This window comes from Onychomys torridus, chromosome 4, assembly GCF_903995425.1.
Source record: "Onychomys torridus chromosome 4, mOncTor1.1, whole genome shotgun sequence".
Classification (NCBI taxonomy): Eukaryota; Metazoa; Chordata; class Mammalia; order Rodentia; family Cricetidae; genus Onychomys; species Onychomys torridus.
This window is the reverse complement of record NC_050446.1, coordinates 77,497,034-77,517,122: the sequence shown is the minus strand read 5'-3', so window position 1 is coordinate 77,517,122 and position 20,089 is coordinate 77,497,034. Positions and strand designations below refer to the sequence as shown.

The 20,089-nt window shown below is 43.4% G+C and overlaps 1 protein-coding gene across 5 annotated transcripts in view; it reads left to right on the top strand.

Annotated features, from left to right (window-relative positions):
• The window catches only part of Cd44 (CD44 molecule (Indian blood group)), an 86,479-nt gene that overhangs the window by 27,217 nt on the left and 39,173 nt on the right, over positions 1-20,089 (top strand). For all 5 annotated transcript variants that reach the window (XM_036184575.1, XM_036184574.1, XM_036184573.1 and 2 more), the window contains exons 2-5: positions 6,807-6,972; positions 10,560-10,693; positions 16,275-16,343; positions 18,935-19,156. In XM_036184575.1, coding sequence (XP_036040468.1) covers positions 6,807-6,972; positions 10,560-10,693; positions 16,275-16,343; positions 18,935-19,156 — 591 coding nt within the window. The remainder of the gene's footprint in view (positions 1-6,806; positions 6,973-10,559; positions 10,694-16,274; positions 16,344-18,934; positions 19,157-20,089) is intronic.

The window sequence follows — 20,089 nt, the reverse complement described above, 5'->3', positions numbered from 1 at the left end:
GCCCCATTGGCTTATGATGGACTCCTTGTTCCTTAGACAAGAGACTGAGAGGTCAGGGTGTTCAGCCAGGCCCCCAGACATTGGGGTGCCTTTCCTCTCTAAGTGCCAAGAGATGAATAGCTCAGTTAAAAGCTCCCCAGACAGATTCTGGAGGAAATTCCCTCTCTCCGTATGATTGTGCATGACTGGTTTCTCTGCTCATTAAACCCTCACCCGCCTTGGGGGCAATTCCGGGAGAGACTGAGTCACTAGGGACTCATGGTCTGCAGTGGGCAGCCAAAGGCAGTCCAGCTACTGACAAGGATTTTGGCCTCATTTGGAAGTGGATGTTGAACAATATGCTCTTTCATTAGGCACCCATCACATGGGAGTCAGACGATGGGACAAGTGGTGTGGGGACAATGGGAAGGCTGCCAACCTTCTGCACTGGCAGGCCTGGTGGAAGTAGGGGCTATCCTGGCTTGAAAGGCTCCCAGATGGAAGCTGGAAAAAAGAATGACTTGGTCAGGATGTGCTTCAGAATGATGCTTCATGACCATGAGTTATGGATTTATTGGGAACAGCTTGCTCAAACCTCTTATAAAAAAGCACTAGGTGACAGGAGCACTGTAGCAGGAGTCAGAATTCTGAAATTAAGGTCATCTGAGGTTGTGCTTTCCTCATCATGGTCTAGGTCACCATGCTCAGTCATTAGATTTTATTTTCTCTTTTCTCACAGATAATTTGTTTAAGGCATTGCATTGTCTTACCTCTAATCATGGATGATCTAATCACCAATATGGTTCTCAAAAAATGGCTCTTTCCCCCCTGCTCCTGACCAAACTTGGCTCCATTAAGCTCAGGGATTGCATCATCTTCTGCAAATCAGAGGGCAGTATTAATACTTGGATTTTCAGTAACAGACACTGTGAAAGTGAAAACCATGGGATGTGCTCACCAGGGCTTTGGGCTGCCCCTCCCTGCCCAAGAGGGTGGCTGTCTCCTAGGAGCATCATCCTGTTGAGGACCATCCATCAAGGGTGTCAGGTTCCAGCTAGATCAGTCTAGATCAACAGCAAACTACCCAATTCTGCTTCATAACCTGTGGGGAGATGGCAGAAAGAAACCAGGTGCGTGGTTGGCTCATGCTGGCAAGCTTGAATTCTTTTGGGATCATCTGGGGAAGAGATCTGAAGAGCTATCCATCTCTGTTGGGCACAATGTGTTTGTAAGTGTATTTTGGTGGTCTTCAGGTGGGATATGTGGTTGTCCACTTTTAGGAGGTCTAGCTCATAGATGGCTCCCTAAACCTGTGTGAGTGTGAACAGATAGTACCCACTGCAGAGGTGCTGACTTCATTGTGCAGACAGGGAAAGGCAGTCACAAAAACACAAGCAGTCCTTGGGAACAGTTTCTCTCCTGGAAAACAACAAGTGGTCACAGGAACAGAGCTCCAGGCTCAGCCACTTTTAGTGGCCAGTAGAGAATTCTCAACAAAGCCTGGCTGGTGGATCTTAGCAGATATGGGGAGTCTACCTGCCTTCTAGAGCAGAAACCACCCCCCACTCACCTCTCAAGCAACTTTGGGGAGATGCCCATAATGGAAACCTGAGTGGAAATTACATAGTGGCTCCCTTTCAGATGGTGTTACAATTTTCTGCCACTTAGGAAATGACTGGGTGTAGGAAGAACCCATTTCTCCCTGACTCTCCAGTGTAAGCGAAGTGTTAAATTGCTCGGGTGATTTCCCTAGTGAGATCTATCTTTCTTGATCTGAAAGGCTTAGGAAAAACCAGAGTTAATGTGGATGGTGCCGTAGGTCAGTTGTGGCTTTTCAGAGAGTGATTTTTAGTCTAGTCTACATCAGGTTAGAAGTCTGGCCCTTCTGTCCATATCAGGTTAGAAGTCTAGTCCTTCTGCTTGGATGACTCCAGACTCCACTTTCTGCTTTGGTGTCTTCATCTCTAAAATGGATTTTCCAGAGTTATTAAGTGGTCAGCTCTAAAATCATATACATACAAGTAACATTAAATGGAGTGTGTGTGTGTGTGTGTGTGTGTGTGTGTGTGTGTGTGTGTGTGTGAGTGAGAGAGAGAGAGAGAGAGAGAGAGAGAGTTAAAAGGGCTTTGAAAGAGAGCAAAGATGTTATGGGAGTCTGGAGAGATGTAGAGATGTAAGGGGGAAATTATGTAATTATATTTTAATTTCAATACAATAAATTTTTAAAATGGCTTTACCAGTGTGTTGGAGAAATTTCTAAGTCAGTTAACAAGTGTGCAGTACTCCCAACTTTAATTACGATAAGTTCCACTTTTGCCAAGTTTCATTTAATGAGTCCCACAGACTCTGGCAGGCTGGTACTGTGATCACTTCCAGAAGGCTGAACATCAGAGAGGTTAAGCAGCTACCTAACCATGCCATCTGCAAAGAGTGACAGAGGCTGGGAAAACCAGAACTAGGGAAGCTATTGCCCTTCCCGTGTGGCCATGGCGATACTCATGTGGTCTCCTTTTCCTGGTCTTCCTGGGGACAGGCAGACCAGACTTAGATGATGAGAGCAGGGATACCTGTGCTCTGCTCGAAGCCTACCGTAATGAGCACTCTAAAGGAGTGGCATGACTCCCTGGAGGCTTCTCTCTGAACCAGAAAGTAGCCTCAGTCTACATCTTTCACTGAGCCCATTCTACCCCTCAAAGGGAGGGGCTTCGAACAGTTCAAGTCATTGCAAAATAAAGGAGACTTATTGGAGACCAGAGAGCTCAGCAGAAAGCATTCTTAATGGATCCTCATAAGGAAGGACTTGTTTGAGATGGGCAATTGCCATTTAATATTAGCTTCTTTATGTGCACACATATGGTGTATGTGTTCCCATACATGAGCATGTATGCATATGGGTGCACATGTGTAGGTTTTTAGGTGTTTGGACATATGTGGAAGCCAGAAGACAACATGTCTCTCATTCCTCAGAAGCTGTTCATCTTTTTGCTTCTTCTTTGAGACAATGTCTCTCACTGATCTGGAGATCACCATGAAAGCTAGGCTAGCTGGCCAGTAAGGCCTGGGTGCCAGCCTGTCTGCTTCCCCAGCACTGGATTCCGAGAGTCTAGCACCTGGCCGTCTAGAACGGGAACTCATGCTTGTTCAGTAAGCTTTATATAGGCTGAGTTATTCCCCAGCCCTAATGTTTGCCTCTCAAGTGAGATAACTGAGGCTTTTGTTTCTGAAGAAACAACTGCAGATAGATACACCAAAGCTCCTCTTCCCTGCTTGAAGCTTGGCCCATCATTGCCATGGATACCTGTGCTTTGCTAGAGATGCTCTGTGGTCTATGCTACTTCCACCTCACCCTTTTCTTGTGATGCCTGGGAACAGTGTTGGCTATACATTGGAGGAATAAGGAAGCCAGGAGAGTTACCTACCTTGGGGTTAAGAGAAGAAGGGATAGTGAAGCTTGTGGGTCCTAGAAGCTCAGTCCAGGTGGCTTTGGATATCTGCACCACCACCGCAGCTCTGTGGCTTTGGGCATGTTTCTATAGTTTCTCCTCTCCAGGCCTCAGTTTCTCTATCTGGAGAGTGGTGGTTAATATTACCCACCTCCTAGAGTTGTTTTAAGGAGAAGATTAGTTAACACTTGTAAAATGCTTATAAGAGTGCTTGGCATCTACAGAAGTACTTACTACTGTTATTGCTCTTGGTATTGTTAATACCCTTTGGGGTAAAAAAAAAATAGGGTTTGTGTAAATATAAGGAAGAGAGTTAGGATGTCTTCACAAATCATCAGGGCTTAAATAATACACAGACCTGAAGGTTTGGCCCATTTTAAGGCCAGAGTGATGCAAAGCTAAGGGACTATCAACAACTCACATGATACTCATATTGGAAGTCTGGGGCAACATCATTGCCATTCTTAACTGGCCAGATGCCATTGGGATTAGGAGCTGGATTCCTTCTCACAAAATTAAAATAAATAGGAACTTGTACTTTGTATTTACTGAGAAATCTTGTCACCCAGTAGCCATATCAGATGTCTGCAGTATGTCAGGCCTATGGCTACACTAGCAAGATGAAAGCTGAGTTACTCTGTCTTGTGCTGTCTTTGATGGCCATGCACACACATAGTCAAGTTCAGGCACACTTACTGAATAGTCCCCATGTGTCGACGTACTGTCTCTAAAGTGACAGTGGTTACTGCACATGGAACTCAAGGGATTTTTACTCAAAAGTCTCAGCTTTGCATCAGTTTCTCTTGCATTTGCATATTCCATCTGCCAGGTGGCAAGCTAGAATGGATTTTCATAAGAAAGAAACTGCCTCTCATCTCCAAACCATTGTCCAAGCCTCGGCCTTTATTTTGAAACTAGCAACCACCTGGGCCAGGCAGGCGCTGGCAGGTGTCATCTGACTGAAGTCACCCCAGCAGCTTCTTCATCTACAGGAAGCTGATTTAGACATTTCTCTTTCCTTTCCTATGCTAGCCCAAGGCGAGGCCTGGGAGGGCTGTCTCTCTGAGCAACAGGCTCCCTTTGTGAAATTGGCCACCTGAGATCTAAGCTGCAAATGTGAGTGAAAATAAATAGCATTTCAAAGGGACTTTGTGCATTTCCTTCCTGTGTGTGCTCATTGCTTGATCAGCCAAGAGCTGCAGGAGTGGTTTCGGAGAGCACCTTGGGCCCTGTAGATAAGGAATGAGCCACACAACGCATCTCCTCATCATTGCATCTGCTTCCAGGGTTTCAGGGTTTTGTTTTTGTTTTTAACATACCTGCTTGCTAATGACACAAACCGAGGAAAAGAAACCAACTTGCATTGGCTTATGCCCTCTCAAGGGTGACTTCTTGTTTCTCTGTTTTTCATCTGTCTGACGCTGCTTTGTGGTGTTCGGAACCTGCTTCCTGCTTTAGGAGAAGGCAGATGTCACCTGTAATCACCACAATTCATAATAATGGTCCCTCTTTTGTCATTATGAAGCAGTTTTTTTTTTTAGGTGTGCCCCTTTTCTGTTCTAAACATGATGGACCTCGGGCACATAGAAAGCTGCTTCAAAACCCTGTTTGAGGGAGTTCAGCACATCTGAGAGAAGTTCCTACCTCGGCCTTCTAAAAGCTGCGGTCCTGTGGAAGTTGCTCCACTGTTTCCCAGCTTCTTTTTCTTAACTTTTAAATATATATATATATGCAAAGCTTACCTTTTGGGACACTGGTGACAATTATGTAACACAGAACTCCAAAGGTTCGAGATACCAAAGAACAATTCCGGGGGAAAAGCCCTCCTCTCCCACTACAGCCCACTCTGAAGCATAGGACGAAGCTAGTTTCAGGAGGAGCCTGTGGTTCTAGAGAGAAAGAATCCAGTCACTTCCTTCAGCATTTCACTTCTCTGGCTTCAGCTTTCTTGTTGGTAAATGACTTGAACTTTGGAGGGCCCAGAGTCTGGGTTAAAGCCACTGCCTTCTGACTCCAAATGTGGTTTTTAAGTCCTAGCCTGGTACCTAGGACTGCTGAGAGAAAATGTTGTGATGTGACAATTGAGAAGAAAAGGGAACCATCCATGACTATAAGGATAGAGCATTCCACATAGAAAAGAAAGCAGGTGTGTGTTCTCAGGTCTGGAGGAGCTCAGAGTACCTGACGGAGTCCAGAGAAAACTTGGTGATTGGAGCAGAGCCAGCAACTCCCAGGCTGGAGAGGGAGGGAGTCCATAGCCTGATCATATTGGTCTTGACCAGAAGGAAGTTTATTTTGGGTGTAGCTGAGCACATAGTGTTAGAAGTGATAAAGTAAGGAGCAACACCAGTTGATTGTGGAAACATGCTACAGTATAAGAATATGTGGGGAACAGAGTCCCAAATACAGAAGTGTACCTTTAACACTATTTCCTCTCTCTCTCTCTCTCTCTCTCTCTCTCTCTCTCTCTCTCTCTCTCTCTCTCTCTCTCTCTCTGTGTGTGTTTCTCTAGTGTGTCTGTGTCTCTCTGTGTGTGTGTGTGTGTGTGTGTGGACTTTTCTTACTAGTTGACATGTGTTAATTCATTACTCCCCTGGAATTTTGTCAGTTTCTCACGAGTTTATATTAAAAAATAGGCTTAAAAAATCTTTGCCATTGGAAATACTTTAAGGATGGGGGTCCTTTATGGTATCATATCTCAGATTTAAGCTTGATTTATCTTTCAAAAGCCAGAGTAAATATTGAAAGCTATATCAGTAGAGATGTTTATTTGGATTTTTGTTGATGCTGTTGAGATAAGGTCTTACACTGTAGCTGTGGTAGATCTGTAACACACCATGGAACCCAGGCTGGCCTTGAACTTAGGTGATTCTCCTGCCTCAATATCTCAAGTGCTGGGATTTCAAGTGTGAGATACCATGTGCAATTATTTGGCTTTCATGAGTGTGCATGTGTGTAGGTTGACATTTACATGTCTATTCACACATGTGCACATGCATGTTGAAGCAAGAAGAAAACATTTGTTGTGATTCCTCAGGTGTCATCCACCTTGCTTTTAGACACAGAGTCTCTCATTGGCCTGAAACTCACCAAGAAGGCTAAGCTGCCCGGGGAGTGAGCCCAAGCCTGTCACATCCAGCCCTCATATTACAAATGCTGGCGGCCATAGGCAGCTTTTTACATGTGGATTTAGGGGGATTAAACTCGGGTTCTGTTGTGCAGAGCAAGCCCTGTACTGGCTGAGCCATCACCCCAACCTGCTGGTTGACTTTTTCCCCGTTTGTCTCTTTTAATGTCTTTACTTCTAAGCATTTCTTACCATTGATTTAATTTTGTGCAAATTATTTATGCAAAAGCCTCTAACATTTCCGTTTGATCCCACAGATTTGAATATAACCTGCCGCTATGCAGGTGTATTTCATGTGGAGAAAAATGGCCGCTACAGCATCTCACGGACCGAGGCGGCTGACCTCTGCGAAGCTTTCAATAGCACTCTGCCCACCATAGACCAGATGGTGAAGGCCCTGAACCAGGGGTTTGAAACATGCAGGTAAGAAACGAGCACCCTCACTGGGGAGAGCCCACCGGGGAGGGGTAGGGCCACAGCTGGAAGGCTCCTTCCTGACAGTTGAATGGGTTTCTTGCCTAAAGAGGCAACTCTACCTATTAATTTGACCAAGTCAACCTGAAACCGGTATGACAACTGGAACTTAAAGTCAGCTAAAGACACCTTTGTGAAGCATGCGTGGGGGTGGGGGTGCAGGGGAAGCCATTAAGGTCATATCAGTTGCAACCCCGTGCCTAATGTGCTCCTGTAGCACTCCTCTGGCTTTGAAGAAACACTCAGTATCATTGTCGGAACCACAAGAAAACACAAACCAAATAACAGTGTTTAAAATAAATAGGTAGCTGGCAGAATCTTAGCTGTGCAGACTTGACCCAAAGCACGTTCTTCAAACTGGTCTCCCTCCTTTCTCTCTCTGAGCTTTTAGGTTGTCTTCTGTGTTGCTATGGTTTGGCAAAGTAAGTAAAAGGGTATGGAGGATTTAAAGCTATATTACCTTAAAGTAAGTTGTTGTTATCAGAAACCTTGAGAAGTCTTGTACAAGGTAGTCAAGGCCCCAGAGGACTTTCCTCCAATCATTTTGTTCCATGATAATCACAAGAGGCAAGGAGCATCCTATAAGGTTTGTTTGTTTTCGTGGCCAGTAGCCAGAATACCTGGATAATCTTAGTACGTGATCTGCATCCCCACCTCAGCCTCCTTCTTAGGCAGTACAGTTCCCTTCCTTTTCCATGCATATGCACACACATGCAAACAGAATGCTTTTAGAAAGTCTGACTGCAGCCCTCTTCATGGAAGCTATTAAATGGAAGTTAATTGCATCTATCCCTGGCCCTCTGTTACAGACTCAGGCACCCACATCTTGCATGGTCTCTGAGACCCTTGTGCTGTCTAATAGAGTAACCATTAGCCACATGTGGTGAGTTACATTTAAGTTCATTAAAATTAGGTTATATGAAAATGAGTTCTTTAATGGCACAAGCTGTGTTTTACTTACCGGGTAGCTGCCCTATCAAATGGCATAGATAATGTAGAGAGTAGTTTCAGTGTTTAAGAACGTTGTCTTGAGCAGCACCAGCTAGACATCTGTCTATAAGTGTTCAAAGCTAAGTCTGGGCGGACATTAAAGAATGAGTGATGGTTCCGTAGCTGTAGAACCTGACCCATTAACTTCATGAAGGATGGCCAGTTAGCAAAACCATTATTCAAATCCCAAGGCTATATTTTAAAATGAGGCCCAGGCTAGATCACTGGGCTAAAAAAGTGGTTTTAGGAAGCTGGCCTATGATTTTGAAATGCAGTTAAGACATACTTGTGACACTCAGAGATTTCTCATCTGTTGAGAGCCAGAGGAACAAACAGAGTGTTGAGCTGCTGGCCACATCCTAGAGACATCCTTGATCTTAATCCTTACACTGTGCTGTTTATTACTAAGATTTTTTTCTAGATGAAGCCACAGAGCCTTACACCTTGTCATGGATCACACTGCCTGCATGTAGAGGAGTCTTGTTTGGTTGTGAGCAGTCTGAATGTGATGACCAAGCCCTCACAAGGGACTGAGTAAGGGGGAGGATGTAAGGACTTGCTAAATATGTCTTTCTTCCTTGTGGACAGTCAGTCATTCATAAAATGTACATGTATAGAAATTTTAATGTCTTTAACTCATGTATGTACGGTACATGCAGTTAACAGTGTCAGGTAGCATGTTGTGGTGAAAATTCACAATAACTCACCAAGACAATGTAAAAATATATTCAATTCTAGAATGTCTAATATATATACATTGTCAACATGATGCAGGAGGGCAGGGTAAAGAATAGTTTCACTGTGGAGTGTTATTTAGAAAAAAAATACATAAAGAAAAACCTCTGCTGCAGAAATTCGTCAAGGCATCCACAACCGGTATTAAATGTTTCAAAACTCACTTTCATAATTTCCCTCAGGTAACTATGGAATCAGATATCTGCCAACAGACAGAAAGCATAATCTCACAGGCTGGGCCAAAGCCTCATCAGGGACTTCTGTCTTGTCTGCCCCACCCTGATTAGTGGCAGCTCTCAGGTCCATGAGAACTTCTCACCACTTAATTGTGTGCCCTCCCACCAGCTAGCTAAGGAGATGTTGGGGAAAGCAGTTCAGATGAGGAATTAGTCACTCAACTTCCATTGCAACACTGACAGAATGAAAGACTTTGAGCTTAGGCTCCCAAGTCCTGCTCATTTCCACAGGTCTTGCAGGATGCTGAAGTCTGTGCTGTCATCCCTGCAGAGGTGATTAAAAGAAGATGCATTTGAGCCTGAATTGGGCTTCTCAAACCCTGCATATCTCTCTCTCTCTCTCTCTCTCTCTCTCTCTCTCTCTCTCTCTCTCTCTCTCTCTCTTGCTGGCACACCACCTCTTTCCTATTGAGTGGCATTTTTTTTTTTCTGGCCCACATGCCATGTTTGGAGGCATTTCATGTTTTTGTTAGATGGCCACCAGGATGGTGGTGATGTATACTATACCTGAAAAAGCCTCCAGCTCCAACAAACTCCTGGAAATGCCTAGATCGGTGCAGGAGTGGATGGTGTGTTGCTTGAAGAACTTCGTTAAGTGAGCCACTGTCATCTACTTCCCTAACTACGATCGCTCCCAGTGATGGCCCATTTATCTCAGTGGGTCTGGGTTGCTCACAAAGTCAGACGTGCTGTGTGCTCAGCCCAGGGGCAAGGCTTCATGTTGGCAATAGTGGAGGAGTGAGGGTCTATTGGTGAAATTATTAAGGCCACTCCACGTAGTTAAAAGGGAGGTTTATTTTGTGGGGTAACTTACAAATGAAGGGATAGGTTATAGGGTCTGGCAAAGGTATGGCGCAGTCCGGCAGTGTTCTCTGGAGAATTCTCTCTGTCTGCCTCCAGCGTCCAGGGTCCCAGAACCAAGCGAGACCTCCTCTCGATCTTGGGTCTTCTGATTCCTTCCCCCGCCCCGCCTTGTGGGCGTGAGTGACCATTACTGAAGCCTCAATGGGGGTTGGAACTTCCAGGCCAATGCTGGGATGGCTACCCACTACAAGGGTCTCAAGGGAGAAAGTGAGGACAAGAGGAAAGAGGAGGATGAGAAAAAAAAAAAAAACAAATCTGGAATCTCAGACTGAAAGGAGGGCTTGCTATTATGGGGGTTGGGTCATTTTATGTCATTTTTGGAAAATATAAAGTTAATTCAGTGTCAAATCTCACAGTGTAGCTTTTTTCTTCTGTAACTCAGTCCTCCTGGTGCCTTTAATAATATTGCTGCCATAAATTTTATACGGAACGATTTTTTTCTTATTCATGAATCTTTTTGTTTAAAGACAAGAAAACTCACCAGCTCCCAGTTTTTAAACAAAATCTCTTTGCCTCTGTCAGCTTCGATCTGCTCTCCTTCACTCTCCTGTGCTATTATTTTTGGAATTTATGGAACTCAGTTATTGATACCCCTAACTTCCCTAGGGGTGAATAAATGAAGTGTTGTGTTGCATTAAATGTCATTTGATGGGATATTATGAACCGAATCTTGGCCATGCATGTTAATAACTTCATGTTTTTCCTTGGCAGGTATGGGTTCATAGAAGGCCATGTAGTGATTCCAAGGATCACCCCCAATGCCATCTGTGCAGCCAACCACACAGGGGTGTATGTCCTCACATCCAACACCTCCCACTATGACACTTATTGCTTCAATGCCTCAGGTTGGTTCTAAGTGCATGGTCTTTGGGTTGTCTGTGGGAGCATGGTTGGCTGACAGCAGTTCAGTAAAAGCTTCTTGAAGCTTCCACTCAGGAGAGTCCTGAGAGTCTCTACAACAGAAGGAAGAGCTAGATTCCTGTATTCGTGGTACTAATGTGCCAGGCTTGAGAAGCAGATGATGAACAATTAGATATCAATTCTTTTACACAAGGTTGGAAAGTGCTGAGGAAGAAAGCATCATAGGGAAACACACGCTCCAGGGATGCTTTTCATTTGAGGGGTGAACAGAGAGGGTACATCTGAACAACTGTTTAGCGGAGCCATGAGCACAGTAAAGGAATGGAGCTCTTGGCAAATGGGAAGGCCATATGAAGCCAGCAACAGGAGTATCTTAATTCTACTCAACAAATACCAGGGAATTCAAGGTGGCAAAAGCTTGGTGGGAGAAGGACAGAGCTAGGCAAAGAAGTTAGAAAGGTAGGATAGAGTGGTGGCTAGAGCCTTCAGTGTGTTGGGAAATTGAATCAGTTTCTAAAGGAAAGTGGTATGCATTTATTGATAGTTTGGGGTTGCAAGCCAAATGGCTGAGAATATTATTATTAATGGAGCTAGTGAAAAGGCAAGGAGGTGCCACTGACCTTCTTGAAAAGGCCCCTTACCCAATGATTGAGATCACCAAGGACAAGAAATCTAAGTGAAGATAGAGATGCTGGGCTCCATCCTTTGTCTATGAAACCTTTTCCAATCATGAAAAGTCATGCTTACAAGTCGATTCAAGCTACCACAAAAAAAAAAAAAAAATCAAAGAATTCTGTTCACTACACATTTTCAGAATCTTTTGAGAAGAACCATAAATGTCAAAGTTTTAAATGCCAACAATCAAAAGTCTGCTCTCAAACTGTATCTTCTATTTCCCTGAAGGGTTGAAACTATGTGGCAGGAAAGGAAAAGCTTTGAGGTAAACTTGTCACATCTTCCAGGACTGTAAATTTTCCTGAAACATGGAAGGAAGATGTTCAATAGGCTGGGAAGTGGCAGAAGACTTTATCCCCATGAAACCATAACTAATATAATATGGTGGCAAGATATAAAATCTCTGTGGGTTTTTAAGGTGAGAGAGGGCATCAAGGACAGTAGGAAGCTGGTTAGGTTAGTGTCCTTGGGCTGTGTCAGTGCCGCCTAACCATTGTTTCATAAGCACCGAGGATCAGAGTGGAGATTCAAAGAAATCTAGAGTTTGGGGAAGAGGATGTATTGAAGCCAAGCAGTTGAAATGCAGTATATGAACCCAGTGAATTATTCCAAGTATTATGGGGCATGGAGACACACATACACAAGACAGGGAGAAAAATCACAGACAGTTTACCTCTTTCTATCGTATGAACAAAACACATACAGGGAGTTTCATCAAAATGGGGAAGTCCACCAGAAACTATACAGAGCACTGTCCATACTCAACATAGTGACTCAACGCTCAGATGGATAAACAGGAAGAAGGTATAGAACACCCTGGGTTAAGGTCTTCCATCTTTGTGCAAGAGGTCAGGAGTGAAGGGGTTGACCAGACGGTGAAGACTCAGCTTGGTGTGATCCAGCCAGCTGCTCACAGTCTTTGGATTCTGATTTTTGCTTCTCCTGATGAATCTTGTTCAGTGAATGTATGCAATAAATCACACAAACATGTGTGTCTCAGCTGGTTTACAAGTTGGTGTCACTTTGAGTTAAGGCTCCGAGAAATTTAATTGAAACAGGCAAAACACATACTATTTTATGGCCAGGACTCAAAGCCATGGAGCAAAGAGCAACTGCAGCTTTTCTTCCTACCCTTCATGATGCCCCTTAGTTTGGGTCCATCCTCAGCACAGGGGTCAACAGTGTTGATAAACTCTCAGCTCCTTAGAGAAGTAGGTGTTTGTTCAGTTGCAAACCAAGAGAAGTGCTATAGATCTTCTTCATCCCAAAGTGACTGTGTTAAAAGTAGTAAAGTTTAAAAATAATGCTACTTTTCACTTTTTCTACTTTGTCCATGGACTCTGGGTTGATAAGCTTTTGTAATTTTTCTTTAAGTTCGAAGACAATATTTATTTGCTAGTAGTATCTGCACACTATTGTGCGAAGTAAATTGAGGTAAGAAAGAACCAGAAAGTGTGCTTCTTCTTTTAAAGGAATTAGCGATCTTCTTGAAGCAATAAAACAGAAAATACAGCAAGGAGAGGCAGGAATAAATGTGGCTGGGGATAAGCATAGTCCACATCCTGGCACATGAACTGGCGATCCTGGCAGCTTCCAGCTTGCTGCCAAGAATGTCTTGGAAAGAATCTTAGATTATACCTAGCCCAGGGACTGCAACCAGGAGGTCCCAGGGGAGAGAGCCCCGTAAACCAGCAACAGGGAGAAGAGCCAGCAATACCATAGCAGATAATTTCTACAAGCTTAAAACCCGTATTTCTGTGACTTCCCAATGAAAAATAAGGCAGCCCCTAGGGAAAGGCTTTGTGATTTTTTTTTTTTTTCTGCCTCATGTCTCAGTATCTAAGGCCCAACATGAATGAGCCTGGTGACTTCTAGAGAAGGAATAAAGTTGACTAATTCAAGCCCATGTTTTAAATCTTGTTTTCCATAAGATGTCTCATTCTCTTCTTAGGGTAGAATTCAGGAGCACATTTTACATTCGTGATTTTTCCATTCACTCATTTACTTGAGAATTGTTTGGAAAATTTACTCATGGAACACCTATAAGGTATCAGCCCCAGAGGAAGTGCCTTTTCTACCTGGCATCCAGAGATTGGCACCTAGACTGAATAATTATTGTCTTCGACCTTTGGAGCCAGTGGAGCCAAGGTTTCTGAGAATGCAGCCCTGGGGAAACCCAGTTTAGTATTTCTTTAACAAGTCCCTGTGCTCAGGGACACTCACAGCAGTGCATTGCTTAGGAGAGTGAAGCCCCATCTAATGAGGTCACATGAGTGGACACGGGCATGAATATGGTAACTGCATATTTGGGTCACCATGCATCTTGGCATCCTAGCAAGATTTGACTTCTGTATGAAATTTTAGGTGAAATAGAGCGTGAAGAGGCTCCGTGGGAACACACTCTTATCATTGTCAGACTAGCCTCTGTGTTGTTGACATGCCCAGCTCATTACAACTTCACCCCTGGAAACTCACAGGCCCGTTTCTGGAGGGTGTTCCACATCCAAATACCAGAAACATCTCCTAGATTGACTCAGCCCTAATACAAAGAGAGCAGGTATCTCCCATATCTCTCCAGTAGCTAGCTACACTGTCAAATAAGAGGGTTTTGAAGAATATTTTTAAGGAATAAAGAGCCAGAGAAACGTCATATTTGACAACCTTATAAATTCCTAAGAATCAGATCTAGAAGTAGGCTCACCATTTACTGCTCTTTTCCTCTGTGACCTGACCTGCAAATGCTGAGTGGCCCTTTGAAAGAATCAATTAACATTTTAATAACTACTCAGTGCATCACTTCCCAGGCTTATCTACAGGCTTCTGGAGCTGTTGATGTCTGTGGACCATTTTTGGAGACAGCATCTTAGGTGTGCTTTCTTGGAGAATTGAGATATTTCCTCCCTTTCCTGATAGTACACGCTAAGTGTCTCTGTTTTCAGGCAATGTTCTGGCCCAAGCAGATGAACTTACTGCTCATTTTGTAGAGCCCATGCATTTCTGTGGTGGGGTGGAAAGCATGAGGCGGGTGGTGTGAGATTTATATGAAAGTAAAATGAGCAAGGGAATTTTAGATCAGAGTGCACATGAAGAGGAAATGAAAAGGTGATATGCAATGGAGACAGGTGGCGGGAAGGGTGGAATACTGGCCTCACCACTGGTGGCTTTTTTGCTTAAAGGTTCTTTTTATGAATTTTTTCACAGCAACTTTTGCAAGAATACTTTTCCTAAAACTCACTCTCCTCCTGTTGAATGTCTACAGCCTTCAGCAGCTTTTGCTTTCCAAGGACCGATTGAATAAAAGAAAGAAAGAAAAACAAAAAAACGGTCTCTTTATATTTGGCAAAGTGTTTCTAGTAACTGAGAAACAGCCACTACCTGTCTGCCCAGTTTCTGTTTCTGTCTGTGTTATGAGTGCGCAACCATTTATGACAGTGAACTTGCTAAAATGCTTGGGGCCTGCCTTCCTTGTGACAACTGTCGCAGTTTTCTGCCCCTGTCCCTCCAAACCGCCATGCGTGTGTGCATGCACCCACCCTCCCATCAATTTCCTTCTTCTTTTCTCTTTGTCTGAAAGCAACTCCAGAAGAAACCAACACACACACAAAATGTCACCTAACATTTAAGTAGACATGCACATCCTAAAAGCTGTCATGCAGTTGAGTGTGATGGTGACACTCTTCTAACCCCGGCACTTAAGATGTGTAGGCAGGAGGATTATGAGAGTAAGACTAACCCATGCCTCAGAAAAACAAAGGAAGCGGGTAGCCCTATAGTACCCAAATGGAACCACCCTTTGCATTAAAGCAACACCACTTTATAGCTCTCAGGAATTCAAGAGCTCCACACTCACTGACGGAGCATCTGGGCATGACTCGGGGGTGGCGGGTTAAGTTGTTGTCATCTTCTTTTAAAATTCAAGAAATAACACAAAGTCAGGACTTATTGGTCCTACCTTTGAGGGTGCCAGGCAGTAGTGGCCAGAAAGCTCCTAGAAACATCTGGGGGTGACCAGCTAGCCCACGTCATATCATGGAATCCTAAGGAAGAGGTGAGAATAGAAGATAAAGATAAAGAAAAAAATAAGCCAAGTTGTTATATGTCAAGGTAGCATGGGTGCCCATGTCAAGGTGGCCAGCCCCAGCTGCATGCTGGGAAGTCCGGCACAAGGAGTAGGCACTCATAAATATCAGCCAAATTAATGAAGCCATTAATCCTTTAATAAAAGACTGGGAATTTGTTGGTTACTAAATAGTTTGATTATCAGATAAATTCATTGGTTAGGCTATTTTAATCTTCATAGTCTTTTGATGTTCATGTCCATTATGTGTGTTCACTACAGTTTCCCATCATCCATGTTGATATCTGGGATTACAAGTGATTTTTTTTTATGATAGTCTATACATGCTTTTATTGTAACTTTTTTCACCATGATTACACATTTCTTTTTCAATTGAAAAGAGTTTTAGAATCCTCTTTGATAGTATGCTTAATTAGAGGATGGCCATGTCTGTCTTATTCCTAATCAAACATGAAACATCAGACTCCACAGTGCCAGATATGAAATGCATGCCTTCCTCTGTCCTTGTATTCCCAGTCTATTTCCCCAGCTCTGGGATTACAGTTGTAAACACTCTTGTCTTAATGAATGAAGTTGCTGGAGTGGGAATATAAGTTTTTTGGAACTTTTGAAGTTAAATAAGATTGTAAAAACACATCAAGAAGGGTAGAAAAGCTCCTCATAGATTTACCAGATTTCAGGAAAAGAAAGTCATTTAGGATAAATTGAAGTAAAACTCTGTTCTAACTGATGAATAGGACACATTAGCTGTGAGGTTGGTTTTAATTATTTGTTTTTATTACAAGCTTTTTTTTTTTTTGTTTTTTCCATAGCTCCCCTTGGAGAAGACTGTACATCGGTCACAGACCTACCCAGTTCCTTTGAAGGACAAGTTACCATAAGTACGTACCCTTCTAGTTTCAGGTGGTTTGTCTCACTCTTGGGAAGGGAATCTGGTGTGTTCTCCACTGTTACCATTCAAGTTGGCTATGAAGTTGTTTCTCTAAGAGGAGAGTGGCTGTGATTCCACACCCCATTCTCTTTCCCATGTTGGCTTGACACTGTTCTCGGATTGACTCCAATGCCCCATTCCTGGGACATCAGTCATTTGAAAACCACTTTCCCACATTGGGAACCTGTCTGTGTACTCCACAGCACCATCATCTACTTGATCATTTCCTTCTCCTCCATAAAATGCATTTGTTTTTCCAAGAACACGCAAATGGAAAAATAACAGCACTTGTCATAATTTGAAAATAACCTTAAAAATCAATTGAGGTACAGGACAAGGTGGATAACAGTTTTCAACTTCTAGCTGTGGAAGACTGCACCTGAGCCATGCTCTGTCTAATAGCGCAGGTTCCAGCAGTCTCAGGGATGGAGACACTCCCATGGGGATTTTCTTGTTGATATAACTAAGTACACGCTGACGAAGGCCACAAGCTTCCTGTTATGTGTTTCAATATCTCTTATACCACACCAACCTCAGATCGTCTATACAAAATTGCGTGTACCAATTTAGAAGATGGAAAACACTCATCAGAACTTCCCAACAGGTTAACTTATAAATCCTCATGCTTTTTGCTTCTTCTCTCATTGGGAAGAAGGGCAATGTTGAGAAAGGCTTATTTTTGCTCCCTTGGAGCCAGCCCCCAGCAGAGTGTGTGGACGAAGTGGCAGTGGTACTGGGGTGAGTGCTCCCTGAACTATGTAAATCCAGCCTCTCACTTGGCCTGTGCCCTGTCGGAGCCAGAGGATGTCTCACATCCCAACAGCTACCGTGTGATATTAGAGCAACAACTGTTCCTGAGCTTCTAAGATACAACATGTAAGAATTATCATGCAACTCTAACATGTCTCATGTGTGCCTGGCCCATATCAGATGCTTAAGAAATGCTTAATTCCTACGGTTCCAGAAAATTTCCTCCCAAGTCCAGATTTCTGTAAATTTGATCAATACCGTGGTTTGATTATGTCTACCCCAAGAGTTCATGTGTTGGAAACATAACTCCAAGTGTCATACCATAATAGTAATTGAGGTTGAGATTCTTGAGAAGTAGTAGGTAGGATTGGATGGAGTAAAGAAGATGAGGCTTGATGATATCGGTAGCTTTATAAGGTGAGGAAGAGAGGCCTGAGCTGGCTCACTTGCTGTCTTACCACAAGATGTTCTCTGTCATGCGATGGCAGTCAAGAAGACCCTCAGCAGATCCCAAGCAGACACTGGGGTGGTGTTCTTGAACTTCTCAGCCTAGACACAAGGGCCATAAGCAAAATAAACCTCCATTCTTTATAAATTATCTAGGGATGGAAAGATGGCTGCTCAGTGTTGAGAGCACTAACTGCTTTTGCATAGAACCTAGGTTCAGTTCCCAGCACCAATATGGATGTTACAACTCCCAGTTCAAGAAGATCTAATACCCACTTCTAGCCTCTGTGGATTCCTGCACACACGGTGCACATAAACTCATACAGATGTACATATGTACACAAATATTACATAAATAGTTTTTTAAAATGGTAAGGCAATATTAATTGCCCTGACTTGAAGTTCAACAGAAAATACAGTCATTAGCAGTCAGTAATCTTATCAGATCTTTCTCTGCAGACATTATCAGGGTGATTGAGACCTTGGAATGTTTTCCACCATTTGTTTTACTAATAGTTTCATTTAAGCAAGCTAGATAAGTAAAAGAAAAGGAATCCTTGGTACCATCCATAAAATTCAGCAGAAAATATTTCAAGAGAAGTACACACATAGTAGCCTTGTATAGCAAATGTACTTTTTCTCCTCTGGTTCATTCTGGTCAGTTGTTTATTAAACCAAAGATGATTCTGGTGTGTGTGTGTGTGTGTGTGTGTGTGTGTGTGTGTGTGTGTGTGTGTGTTTATTTGCTAATTTTAAGGTATTATTTCTTTGAGGTTGATTGAAGCTCTGGCAATATTTAGACAAACCAGTTTTCTAGCCAGACATAGGGGTTTCCTTAAACTGACAAGAGCCACCCCTTGGAAAGAATCCTCCTAATGAATTGCAAGTCTCTCTTCTTTGTGGAAGCTATAAAACTGCTATTTCAGATCCTTTCTGGAGATGGATGGAATTAAGAATAACGAAATTTGTACATATTTCAGAAGGGACTGTATAGGGCGGGAGAGTTGTCACTGATGGAAGCTCCAGTTATTTTAACTACTGTGCTGGATGCTAATCACAACGGATCACATGACCCCATGCAGAAGGCAGTGCCTTTCCTTTACTAATGAGGAAACTAAAGCTACCAGGGGGGCCTTGTCTAGAGCTATCCAAAGCTCAGATTCAAATGTGGGGACTTCTTAGTACCTCAACTTTCTCTTCCCCATTTTTTCAGAGCATCTCACCCACTCTATCTCAGCACTAGACAGACAGATATTTTTAAGCAAAAGACAGTAGCTTCAAGGTCATGTTATACGACAATCTACTGTGTTTCCCATACTCAAGATTTCCCTCTGTCTCCTTCAGCTATCGTCAACCGTGACGGTACCCGCTACAGCAAGAAGGGCGAGTATAGAAAACACCAAGAAGACATCGATGCTGCAAATTCTACAGATGATGATGTCAGCAGTGGGTTCTCCAGTGAGAAGAGCACCCCAGGAGGCTACGTTTTCCACACCTACCTTCCCACTGAACCCTCAACTGGAGACCAGGATGATCCCTTCTTCATCAGAAGCACCCCAACCACCAGTAAGGAGAAGGGAACCACCGTGTTTTTCCTATAGCAGTTCTTAGACAAAACACCAATGACCCTCCAGTGTTTGTTTTCGGTCCTCCCTAGACATCTCGATCTGGGGGATCTCCTCTGGGGAGGCGGGCTCCTGGTCGGTGTGCGTCTACTCTTCCTCACATTCTTCCAGATTCAGTTCTGTAGCTCTTCTCTTGGGCTAAGGGGTAGCACCTCAGAGAGGTGCTTCTTTTCTCTTCTTCTTGGTGACTGAGCCATGCCTCAGACTTCTTCCAGAAAGAATCTTCGGTGCTGCTTGTCTCATTCTTGTCATCTATCACTGTGCCTAAGACTATTCTACTAAAGTTAGGGCTGCAGAGTGTGCACTCCTTTCCACAGGTTCCTTTTGTAACCTTGTCTGAAAATCCTGTTTTAACCTGATTTCTTTTCCCTCGCGGTTCTGATTGTATAATATCCAGTCATATTCTTTAACCAGAATTTTCTAAGCTATTCCCTTGTTTTTGGTCTAAGGAAACAAAATGTGAAGGGTTTTCTTTTTTCAAACACACTTTTATTGATTATTTGGGAATTTCACATCATGCACCCCAATCATACTCACTTCCCAATCCTCCCAGGTCCAACTCTCCACCCTAGTAACCTCCCCCCAAATAAGAAGAAAAAGAACAACAAAAAAGAAAAAATATACCAAACCCAATTTTTGTTGCTCATATAGGCACTGGAGCATGGCCAGACTCCCACTGGTTGGAGGGGGTTTCTGGGCACCATTGTTGGCTGCAGAGCTCAGGGTTGCCATCTGTCAGGGAAGATCCCAATGCTCTTTGGGTGTGTGCGGGTGACAGCAGAGGAAGGCTGTGTGTGTGCTGCATTGGATGACTTTGGGTTTGTGCAGCTGGGCTCTGTTAGAAAGGTGCTCTGAGCTTCTTATCTCCTCCATT